The following is a 13,119-nucleotide window of genomic DNA, read 5'->3' on the forward strand; positions in this document are numbered from 1 at the left end:
AACATATTTCTAGCCATGACAGTAAATGAGACAATGATTTCGGTGAGATCATATGAGCTGTTCCGAAAAGCGAACAAATTGACTCTACGGGTAATAGCTGTTTGTTCGCAAAACTGAATAAATTAGCCTGAGGAGTTAAGATACGTAGAACTGAACTTATGCGTTATAATGGTATGCAACCCAAGAAGTTCGGGTTGAAGACAAATGGGACCATGGAAAGTAAAATTGTTGCGCAATGGGGTAAAATTAAATGATAAGGGCCTAATGCCGCATCCAGACATGTGCAATGCAACTTGCAATTCACATTGCAATACAACGTGAATTTGTCGTTAGGATGGCAATACGAACATGTAATGCAATATTTGTGCGGCGTTCACACTGATCCGTTGCCGCAATTTTTAAAAACTATTTTTGACGCAAACACAAAGGCATTTGCATGGCGTTGGTGGTGCCGGTTTGGACGGAGTTCGTGACGGTCGTATTGTGTGGGCGTTAATTATGTGTAGGGAAGAAAAATCACTCAAACCAATCAGGGGGCTTACTCTGTATCTTTCGAAACATTCCTGCCGCCGGTTTAGCCACGTCACAAACGCGTATGAACCTTTCCCTTACGGTGTTCAAAAATTCCTTGTCCTCTGGTGCTATACACTCGGTAAATATTTATGTATTGTAAATACTTAATGCAATGCATAAATGTATTGCGGAGGAATACCGAAAATTTGAGCTCTGTGTTTAGTATATTTAGACAGATATTCTATTAATTAGAGGCGATGTTCACCCAGTTAACAGCACCGGCAAGGAAAGGTTAAACCACGAACTTACTGACTTGTTAACCCAAAAGATACAGAGTAGGTCCCCAGTTCATATCTCTGGTTTTCACAATTGAAGTAATAATCATGTATATTGCTTTCACACAAATGAAGTATTGAATCCCGTAAGTCTAAACTTAAACTTTATCAAGAAAAGACTGTGCTTCGGAATCCTAAAGACTGTGAATATTATAAATTTACATAGAAAACCGTTATTTGGGGCGAATTTTCTCATTTGCTGGGGAGAAGTATAGAAGATTGTTAAAATAAAACGAGGAGTTTATTTTCTTCACATCGGAGAGAAAAGTAAAAAGTTACAAACAAGGAACCAGAAAAGGAAATTTAATTTTTTATTCTCAATTTTTATTTATTCAACTACTTTTTCATACTATCGCAATAACTATTTAGGAGTTTAAAATTTAGATTATACGATATTGTTACTAACAATATTTTAAAGAACTTGATTTAATGTAGATAAAGCGCTGTGTTTACAATAATTTAATATGCCACTCGAACAATAGGATTCGCATCTCATTCGCCTACACAGCAACAGGATTTGCATCCAGATGCGTACCATCCAAACAATTCGAGTTGCGTTACATGTTGCATTTCATGCTGCATAGTACTTACTTGGCATCGTCATCTCCAAGGCCGAGGGTATAAACGCGGTGAGCTCCCAACTCCTCCAACCTCTTGTCCACGTATATTCCCACCTCATTGTAGTGCTCATAAGTCTTGTTACCAAGTCCAAATACCTAGAAATGAACCAAGGTTAAATGATGTTCGCTTGCAATAAATAAAGGTGGAGAACTTTAGCAGATCAAAATTGAAAATTGGTGTTAAACAATGACGTTACAATACATCTAGACTTGTTATTGTGTCACACAATTGAGATAAAATGTGGCAAGTAAGAAAAAATCTTATTTCCAGTAAATTCTTAATTCAAACGTTGTTCGTGTATGATGAAGATAAACATTAAAAAAATATGTTTGTATGAATGAAATACCATTCCATAGGACCGGGCGGCGTTTTCATATTAAAAAAATGCATTAAAGCCGACTAGAATACAGGCCTCGACGAATGACGTATTTTGAGATGTCAACTCAGTGCCATGCCATAATACAGCAACAACTGTTTGCAAATGGCAAACATGTAAATAGACAGATTGATTAGACTATATTAAACAGCGAAGTTTACTTAGCGACAGCAGTGACTGCGTAATTTGTCAGTTGCGCGCCCAGATCTTTACTCAAGTCGGCCTTGCATTTTCTCTAACGACGCATAAAATCTAATTTGCGTGCATTCACAAATAAAAGGTTATTCCTTGGCTTTTACTAGTGTTTGGTGAGAAATGAAATCATTTTCTCATCACTCGCGAGGGCATTTTGGCACCTTTTTAAGGCAATTTACTTAACTGTAGCACACAACCTTACGCAATGTGTGACAGTTTAGTACTAAAACTACGAAATCGAAAGCACTACAATAAACATACATTTTATTGCCACTTGAAATGTCTTTACAGCGCATCTATTGCAACATCATTGGTTTTAAAAATGTAATATTTAAAAAAATACATTTGTGTTTATCACCATGGCAGGAGAAAGCATACCCGATAGCTCACGCAGCTAGCAGAAGACCCCGGTATTCAAAACATGGTCACAGTAATAACCTTTTTAACCGCAGAATAATTAAATTGCACACCTCTATGAAACTAAAAATTCCAATCGCAATTTGAGAAAAATTTATGAAACTTTGTGAATTTTTATATGAAATGACAATAAGTGAGGTGACAGAAATGTTTGTAATACATTTGACTACTGATGAAAAAAACACATATTTTATTAATTTTAGTTCAGTGTATAAACGAAAAACGTAAGGAGAGCCATTTTTAAAAGTTTTTGTTTGATATCAAAAATTTTATATTTAAGAAATTCTATGTATTTCTAATGATAAAATTTGAAAGCGTATTTCATCACCTTTCAAAAACAGCTATTAGTTTTCGGATACGTTCAGAAATATATAATTTATTTGGATTTTATTGAGAAGCGGAAATATACAAAAATTCTCCGACTTTCTGACAGCATCTTTAAGAAATGTAATGGTCACTGTGACAAGAGGCTTGAAGGGTTAATCTTTTTTTCTTTTCCTTTTCACATTTTCCAATTTTTCAATAATATTTATTTTTAACTCGCAATGAAAGTGATAATGAGGCTGTTGAATTGTAAAATCATTATTATTATTCTTGAATTGTAAAATTTTTATCATAAATAAACCACTCTTTGTATTCTCGTTTTGAATGAAAAACTAATCGAAAATGCATGCCCAACTCCAATGGCCATAAACATATTCTAAAAATATATTTATAAGTTAGACGATGTTCACGTTTATCTGCGTTATCTGCTCTAGCACTATTTTCTTAATACAAACCGACCGATACCACACTAACAAAAAATAATTTTCTTACCTCAGTTGGATCCATTGTCAGAGCGGACATATGACGCAACTTCACGCAAGTGTGAGCTGTTCGCGCGGAACATCTAAATATTATAGGAAACATTGACGTAACTGTACGTCTATTGCACAATAAGCTGTAAAACGTAACACGTTTTGCTTTTACTCATAAGAATATTAAAACAATCACTGAATGGACAAAGTTCAATAACACTAACGATTCTCGCAAATTCTAACCTAAAATACGATTACTAGGGTTTGTCAACTTGTGCTTAGTTTACATAACGATTATATTGACCTATGCGTATTAAGTAATCGGTTGCATAATGATCTAAAGCTGATATAATTAACATTGTTCAACATTTTGCAAATTTCCGTCAGAAATATTTGACTTTGACATTAGACAGGGAGAACAACATTAGAATAGATAACGAGAATCTAAAGACTACTACCAACCTAAAAAATATTTGCGCGAAAGTATAAACGCGGACGAGTGGAATAAAATTAAAATAATTATTCTTAGGTCAAAAACGTTATGTTAAACAATATTTTACGCAAGCATTCAGAAGATATTTTTAAGCCAACATTTCTAAAAGTACGAAGTAGTACTTTAAAATAGACACACAATTCAATAATATTATTATACATCTATCACATAGATATATAATAATATTATTGATTTTGTGCATCAATTTTTAAAGTTCTAACTATCATTACTTTCATTAAATATTTTAAATAGTAAAAATGCAGGAACCAAACTTTCAACAGCTTTACTGCAAAACTACAAATTTGCACACCCAACATTTTTCTTCCGGACGTTTTATCAAAATGTTTGCCAAGCACGGGCGACGCGACGCGTACGTAATATATACCTACTTTGTGATTTTCCGACTTGACGACCGTCAACTCTGCCTATTTGTAAAAGTGCTAGTCATCGCAGTTTTATCAAAACCCACGATGAGCTGATAAATAATATTACATAGGAACTAAATCAATGTTATTTTTTTACATAATAATAATAAGTCATTCCTTGATCAAAAATGTATTAACTACCAGTAGATACCCGGCTTCGCGGAAAATTTAGTTTAATTTTCAAAATCTTACTTTTTTTACCCATAATGCAGAAATTAGTAACAAATGATAATATCATATTATGGTATATAATGGTTTGAACATTTTAAAGATAATAATAATAATAAATAATAACGGTTCAATGATATTTCATCAAAATGAAAATTCAACACACATTCTATTTCACTTTAAAAGGTGATATAGAGTCATTAAAAGTGATGAAACAAAAACTAGCAATTTTCATGACTTTATACCACTTTTTGTATGTGTGTTGAACTGTCATTTTGATGACATACCCGGTCACCTTAAAAAAGGTATAAAAGGCGGCAACCGAAACCGAACAATTAACGGAAGTTTGAGAATATGGCTTTTTATAAAATATTGAAAGATAAGAAGATATTTCAAAGTTCCGTGGTGAAAATAACGCTTCGAGCTGAAAATAAATTATGCATTTATCTAGAAATCCCCGATACCTGCTGTCCAAAATTATTTTTTTCCGAAAAGCGAATATTTTTAGTTTGGGATTTTTCGAAATATTGCTCATATGAGAGTAAAATATGACAAGTTGTAAAAAAATATAAAATACCCAATATATTTTAGAAATAGTATATATTTGACTGTAACGACGTCCTATTTTAACTCGACCGCTTTGCATTTCTTCAGTCTATACATTTGTTTGTGTGTTGCGTATCTGGTCAATCCTGTCAAGATGGTGGCGATTCTTCGCGCGGTTTGCGGTTCTTTTTCCATTCGTTCCTTTCCTCTCAAAAGCACAGTAAGTCATTTTTTTCACAAAAAAGAGCCTAGAGCGACGTGTTAGTGGCAGCTGGTGACAGCTTGTCTGACCGACGAAATTAGGTGCGATACTGAGCGCAATAAATCTCAAGTATGTCCAATGGACCTAGTCCAGGGAAACCACAAGACTTGTCTCAGTAACCTATCTTCTATTTTAATTTATCTAAGATTACCGGTTGATTATTGTGTGATTAAATACGAAACGTTGAATCAATTAATGTTTCTAAAGAAAACTAATACTTAAGTGCATATTCAGGTAGACAGACAACCTTCAGTGTGATAATGACGAAGCAATATGAATACATATATCTACTATATCATCAAGGGTATATTATAAGTAGATTTAATCTAATAAAATTGTTGCAATTGTTGAGTTAATATATCAACTTCACACGATAACGGAAGTACAAGAGATGCGATTTAGGTTACAAGTCAATTTTGTTTGGCCGCCATTTTAGTTTGGATGACATTTGTCAGTTGGCATGGTTGGCATTTGACAGTCGTAGGGAGTGTTCAATTACAATTTATTATGGAGCATCTAACGCCGCAACAACGTGTTAAAATTATTAAAACATTTTATTTAAATAATTGTTCAAAATGTGAAGGCGGGGAAAATTACGTGACTAACCGAGTAGTGTCAAAAAATGGTGATATCGACTGGCCCCCCACGATCCCCTGATTTGACCGCTCCCGATTTCTTCCTAAGGGGGCACTTGAAGGAAAACGTGTACACCAATATACCAACCACAAACCCTATGTTTAAGGACAACATTCGAAATGAAATTCTGTGTCAGTCTGCGAAATGAAAAATGTACTTCAAAGAATTGCCTTTGCGCCACTGCTAGAGGTGGCCACTTGACCGACATCATATTCCATTATAATATTAAAGACCATATAATCAATCAATTATAAATAAATTATAAAATTGATTTAAAAGTTATTAAATAAACATCGGCCTGGAACATAAAACGCACCCTGTATATTAAATTTTCTTACGCTTTAATTTGATTATTACAATTTTAAAGTAACATCGCCATTGATGTATCTATACATCGCATATAACAATATTTATTTTATTCACGAGGAAGACGAAGGTCGTGCAGTGGTTAGTAAATGAGTTTTTGTATTAATTATATACTTACGCAAAAAGTGATCAAATTTTTTTTCCTCACAAAACAGTTTTTATACGTTTTTGAAAAAGGCAAAAGTATTAAGTAGTACTATGGAGTATAAATATCTTTGGTAGGTACTGTAAAAGCCTGCAAACTATACCGGTAAATCCTTTTTTACATACATTGATCTCAATTACGGACTTTTGCACAACCATTTAGGTAAGCGGTTCGATTTACTGGTAAAATCATTGACTAAATATAAAACTTAACCAAATTCAGATTTTTTCACTAAAATTAAAAAATCAATTTATTCATTAAATATACGCCCATTGGGTTTTTAATATCTATATATATCTTATAGCATCGAAAAATATACAAAGAAAGTTACAGTATTCATTTTACATGTAGACTAGGTGAAGTACGCAGAGCTTATCAATATATGTATAATATAGACAGCGACCTTCCTCTTGTTTTAAAGGTCAATTGTGCAAAATTTCATCAATATCAGAATAAAACTGTAGATTTGTATGTAAATCAAAACCACGCCGCCCGCCACAGGTCATAAACACTCTTATTTATATAATTTGTTTTTTTTTTTTAGTCACTCTGTAGTTACGTTAGCGTAGGTACCTACCTACCGAATTTTTGTTATCATTTAATTTATTCACTTCACTGAAAAAATACATTTTATAGCATTAAAGATAAGAGATGAGACCACGTGGTAAGTAATACGTAAGTACATAGAAATAAAATAATAATATCGCGTAAAGTGTAAACTTACGGCGTAGTTGAGCCCAGTGAGATCTCCGTCCCCAGACTTGATCCAATCATAGAACTCCATGGCGTTATCTGTCGGGTCCCCCTCTCCGTAGGTGGCCAGACAGAACACTGCCAGGGATTTGGGGATCTCCTTCAGTTTCATCAGCTCCTCCTGAAAAATTATCCCATTTTACTCATCCGCCGATTACTAGTACCTACCGCTTACTTCTAAATTATTGAAATCAAACTTCGTTTCAACTTAATTAGTAGGTACAAGAAACAATTATTTACGTAGGGGGAGATGGGAAAATAAGCAAAAAAAACAGGTTCTTAGTTATGGTTACTTATATAATTTGTGCGTATTTAGATTGAAGCGGAACCTTTCGACGCGTGATTACGTCACAAGTCCAGTCATCGCGAAGGAAAATTTTAATCTTGTGTTGTCTGCTTCAATCACATCCTATAATATGTTTTTCAAGTACGAGGTAAATCGTAATTACGGAAATCAAGACAAGAAATAAATGTTAAATGGAAATACGTCTGTAGAGTAATGATATAAAATTATCGTTTAATTGAGGTCTTACTGGTATGTATGTAAGTGCACAGTAAGTACGTTCAATATGCAAAGACCTTCATAATTATCTAGCATCGCTATCATGTCTTATAAATCGGACACGTGCTATCATTCAGTCTTAAAAAATCGGACACGTGCAAAATGTAGTATTTCAAAAACAAAATTTTAGGATGATAACGTAAAATAACTTACTGTAGTTCGCTATATCTTATCAGTTGTATTTGTAGTTGTTTAATACACTTTTTACTAGTGAAGTTCCAACTACTAACAGTAATAACTGTACATACGTATTGCAAGTGTGACGTTTTTAATCTATAGAGAAATTATTATCAAATTCAGTTAGCCCGTCGTCCCACTGGGTCGGTATCGGTAAACAGGATCTCCTGTCAAAAACGTCACACTTGTAATACTTATGAACAGTTATTACTGTTAGTAGTTGGAACTTCACTAGTAAAAAGTGTATTAAACAACTACAAATACAACTGATAAGATATAGCGAACTACAGTAAGTTATATTACGTTATCATCGTAAAATTTTGTGTCCTGCGTAGAAAAATCCCACGCTGCAAACCGTAGTGAACTTTACTTTTCTGCGCAGGTTCTTCTGTTTTGTCGATTAGGGACCGGTACCGAGTACCGACCCAATGGAGCGACGGGCTTAGTTGCAAATGAAAAAAAAATGTTTGCAGGTTACTACTTTTTTATGCTCAGTGTGCGAAATAAGTGGAGCAATCAAATCCTCTCGGGACGCGACAGGAAATAATCGATAATGAGAACTTGACACACCTACGTAAATAATCTGTATTGAAATTATTGTCCAATGACTGGAACAGACAGACTTCTACTAAATTAGGGCTCCAAAGATTCAGAGCCAAAGATCCACGAACGTTTAATGACCAGGAAATTTCACGTAGGTAGATAGGTATCTCAATCCCTTTTTCGTAATTTAACAGTTTTTAATAATTATTATCTATGATGTCATAGCAGAGGTTATTTTCAAACAAAATTACCAATATACGTGGTGGTCCAATTCTTAACCTTTTCATTGTTACATATTTTTTAAGACCACCACAAATTTGGTCATTTTGATTGAATCTCCCCTATCACCCCACTTCGTTTGATTCATAGCTTCTGGGACACCCTGTATAACGTTTGTTGTATAAAATGATGAACTTACCATGTCACACTCTTCGGGATCCGCGACCATTCCCTTCAGCTTGTATCGGATGCCTTCCTTGGCCAACCGCCCCGCGAACTCCTCGCCCGTGCCCGTCTGGGAGCCGTAGAACACCACCAGACTGCGGCCGGATGATTTCAGCTTCTTAATGAATGACGTCTCCAATGTTGTGGCCGTTAAACTGGCCGGCCTTGACAGAGTAATAACTTCTATTAGTTTGCAAATGGTGCGGGAGAATAATAAACTATTAATATTACATCATGTTGTATGACTTTTGGGGTATTGGGGCCTAGTTGCTCTTCTTCCTTCGCAAGTCTTCGTGACACAAAAGTAATACAATATTAATCACGTCAAATGAAATTTCAGTTCGATTCGACTTATGTCGGAATAGCGTATGAAAGTTCGTTTTTGGTGATGGAGCAAGATAAAATAAACAGATTCATGATAAAAATACTTTTTCCCGTTTCCAATTACGTATGATTTTTCTAAGAAATAATTAATGCCATCAGATTTTTCTGCTAATATCAGTTTCACAGGAAAGTGTATTTTTTTTACTTTGTTCAGGTCTTGTCGTCAAGCTTTTTATGGCCAAGCGATTTAAAAAATTAAGAGTTGTGGTGGATTCAAGCTTTTTTATAAAGTATTTAATAAGGTAATTGGTCAATGCCACCCTCATTTAGAATCTTTTCACGACTCTCGTATCCTTTGAACGCAAAAATATTATTTATATGTTGGTTTGAAAAGAAACGCCCTTGAGGTGAACGTAGTTTCGCAAAAACGGTGCTTTGCAAATTATATTAGTAGTATAATCATTATTACAATAGAATAAAGAAAAACATTATTACCTACCTAATAGAATATAACTTTGAAAAAAAACTATGTCATATCAATTTACCATAGATTAAAGCCTACGGGTTTCAAACACATCATGCAGATATCTTTGTGACAAGAGAATGAGAAAATTTGTCACAACTTCAATAGTTAAATATATGTATGTACATTGATGGCTCGTGACTTTTAGGTGTACTAGAGTGCAAATATTATTAAAAATTGGCATTATTGATGTTGTTGTACCTGAAAACGATAATTTATTTTTATCGAAAATTTGATTTTCTATATGAAGTTTTTCAGGAAAACCGTGCGGCGCACGGTCAAACTGAAATTTCCTAAAAATCTTCATACAAAAAATCGAATTTTCGAAAAAAAAAATCGTTTTCAGCTGTAACAACATCAATAATGTCATTTTTTACATTAGCATACTATTACACCCAAAAGTCACGAGCCGCCACTGCATAACAGCATTACATTATGCAATTTTAGCTGATGTTTTTAATATGCCTTTAAATATAAACCTTTACTGATTAAACATTTTAATTAATGAGATCACTGCATAACGGTTTTTGTTTTTTATTTCTTTTAATAATTTATGAGTATTCATTTTCATAACATGGTTCATATATGTACACAAAATTACAAAATTTCATCAAAATTAACAAACTTTAGGGCTTGTGCGGGAGACCAAAATACCATATTTTATTAAAAAAAACCGTTTCGTACTTATTTTTATGCCCTAATATTACTGTTTTTTAACTTGGAATAAACAAAAAAGTTATGAATTTATTTTTTTAAATTAAAAAAAAAATTGATATTTTTTGAAAAAAATTAAAACTTTAGGCCTTGTGCGGGAGACCTAAACATTTTTTTAAAAATCCAAAAAAAATTGTGGTAAGTTGTGGTACCTAGTAGCAACTTTATTTCAACTTGGAATTTGAAAACAAAAAAAAGTTAAAAATCGATACACCCTATTGTATATCTTTAAAAGGCCTACAGAAAAGTCCGCGACGGTATATGTCTATCGCCTAAAAGCCCAGCTACACTACTCGCGAAGTTGATCGAAGTTGACCGAATACGATAGTGTGGGCACGAACTTCACTTCGCTTCGGGCAACTTCGCTTCGCTTCGCCCGACTTCCGATTGTTGTCGGTAAATGCGCCCGAGTCAAAGGACTCGAGTCCGAGAGACTGAGTTGGACTGAGTTACTCGCGAAGTTGCACGAGTGTGTGGGCACACACTTCGAACTTCGGCTAACTTCGTCGAGGACTTCGTCGAAGCGTCGAAGCGAGTAGTGTAGCTGACACTTGAGAATAACCCACAGCAACGCCGGGTACACGTCAGCTAGTTAAATAACATGATTATAACACTGCGAAAAAACTCCGTAAATACAAATGCATAAGTATCTATAGAAAGCTATATGCGAGGCATAACATATAAAGAAATCGGAAAAGAAACGAATGGAGAAGAAAACAAACAATAAAAAAGGCAACGAGCATGTTTGTACACGCTAAAAAGAAAATAGCAATGGGCAGGCCACATCGCTAGGTTTATGGGCGAACTGATTCAACTGATAGTCAAATCTCTACTTTGAACGACGCCAAACGGATCTCATGACCGTCCTAAATCTTACTAGATTGGTGAGGTAAAAACATAGACACGTGAAAAGAGGCTTGAGAAGGCGGGAAGCCTTGTACAATCAGTGAAATGATAATAACATGTTATATTGTGCGGTATAGACGGAATGATTAGAAACTAGAGGCACATTATCATGTCTTTATTCTACATTTCCTTGGAGTTTGGACAACAAGGAGACAAAATCAGACGGATCTGACACAGCGCAATCTTGAAATAATGACTTCTAAAGTACATACCTACGTACGTCTCCAAAGCAGTGCTGTGTCGGAAGGAAAATTGTTATTCTAAGGTACATAATCTTAGTTTTTTTTCCATATTTACTGCACGGTTTCTCCTAGAGCACACATTTACGTACGAATCTATTATTAAAAATCCCTTTTTTGTTTTTCTTTATTATAAAATCCGTGGCTTGCTTCTAAAAGGGACAACGTCAGTTTTCAATTTATTTGTTTTAACTATTTCGCCTCAAAATTGAGTTATATTCCGAATTCTAAAAGAACCTTCAGATTTCGAGAAAGGATCTTTCCATTTTGGAGGCCAATGATACACTAGAAAATCGCTTGCTACAGAAACATGAAAAGAGCAATTCTACATAGGCCTCATGAAATTTGAAAAACTGACACTGGCCATTTTAGAAACACGCAACAGAAATATATGCGAGCTGAAAATAGTTGTGTTGACGTAGAAATTCCAGACAGACGACGTTGTGCAAATTTAATGAAGACAGAACTTACCGCTTGGGAGATTTGGTTGCTTCAGATAATCAGACAAACATATGTTTTGCTTTACAGCAAAGTGTGTATTTTTATATTAAATTTCCGATGCGTATTTTATTTATAAGTTAAATAATAACATGCCCGTTTATTCCACTGATATAGAATATGGACCCATTGAAAAATTGCCTACGCAAATTTATGCCGGTGTCTGTGTACAAGAATTATACAAGCGAAGGGCAGGATGATACTAATATAAAGAAATGTAACCAAACAGACATACCTAATCGTATATTCACGGTGTCCGGACACCAGTGGTACAAGCTGGGGAATCTACATCACATAGTGAACCCTAAAAACCTTTTTTTTTCGATCCGAGTTTTTCGATTTTTTTCGGCAACTAAAGGGTTACAAAAAACTTTTGGAGCCGGGTCTATGCTTCGACGCATTATGAAAGACGATAAACAGCTGATAATAATCCTGCAGCGACCGATTGTTTTCAAGTTTGACCTAAAAAAAATCTAAATTTCCTCTCAATGTACTCAAAAACGAAAACTGAAATCAAAAAAGTTATATCACAAAAACGACTCCAAATGTAATAAAGATTCACCAGTTACCTGCTTGTATCACCAGATTTAATAAACATATTTGTACAGCGCCCTTGAGGCGATTTTTCACGAAAACGGCGCTATTTAGCCTTTTTTTACTTTTTTCCGACTTTATGTCCGGGTTAAATCTTCCCCGCAGGAAAAACTAAACTCTTCCACACACTTTTCTACAAATGATCATCTAGTCAATCCACATTATGCAAGTGCATTATATAAGCATTATAAATACACTCTGGACACCATCTATATTTTAATAAAAATAATAATAAGTGTTCTATTATATTATATGAAAATGAATTCCTCATCACGGGAGATCCCAGTGAGGATATCATTATATCTATTTGTTACGACAGCAACAAAAAGATAGTAAAATTTTTTTGCAACAAATATATATAAGGATATTCTCACTGGGATCTCCCGTGATGAAATTTTCATTTACATATGATTAAAATTTAGTAGTATGGATAATATTAATTATAAATATATTAAATAGTGTTTTTTCTGAAATAATAATAAATAAGTTTACTACAGGCTGTTTTTTTGCTCAGCAAATTTGAAGAAAGATATTTACGTCCATCAAG

General features: G+C 34.2%; 1 protein-coding gene across 2 annotated transcripts in view; it reads right to left on the reverse strand.

The window, feature by feature from the left end:
- Positions 1-13,119, reverse strand: part of Cpr (Cytochrome P450 reductase) — an 89,276-nt gene that overhangs the window by 11,665 nt on the left and 64,492 nt on the right. For both annotated transcript variants that reach the window (XM_089634878.1, XM_089634877.1), the window contains exons 3-5: positions 8,749-8,938; positions 7,020-7,169; positions 1,440-1,564 (exon numbers count right to left, since the gene is read on the reverse strand). In XM_089634878.1, coding sequence (XP_089491004.1) covers positions 1,440-1,564; positions 7,020-7,169; positions 8,749-8,938 — 465 coding nt within the window. The remainder of the gene's footprint in view (positions 1-1,439; positions 1,565-7,019; positions 7,170-8,748; positions 8,939-13,119) is intronic.

The sequence above is a fragment of the Hesperophylax consimilis genome, chromosome 8 (assembly GCF_061612785.1).
Source record: "Hesperophylax consimilis isolate HC1 chromosome 8, BYU_Hcon_1.0, whole genome shotgun sequence".
Lineage (NCBI taxonomy): Eukaryota > Metazoa > Arthropoda > Insecta > Trichoptera > Limnephilidae > Hesperophylax > Hesperophylax consimilis.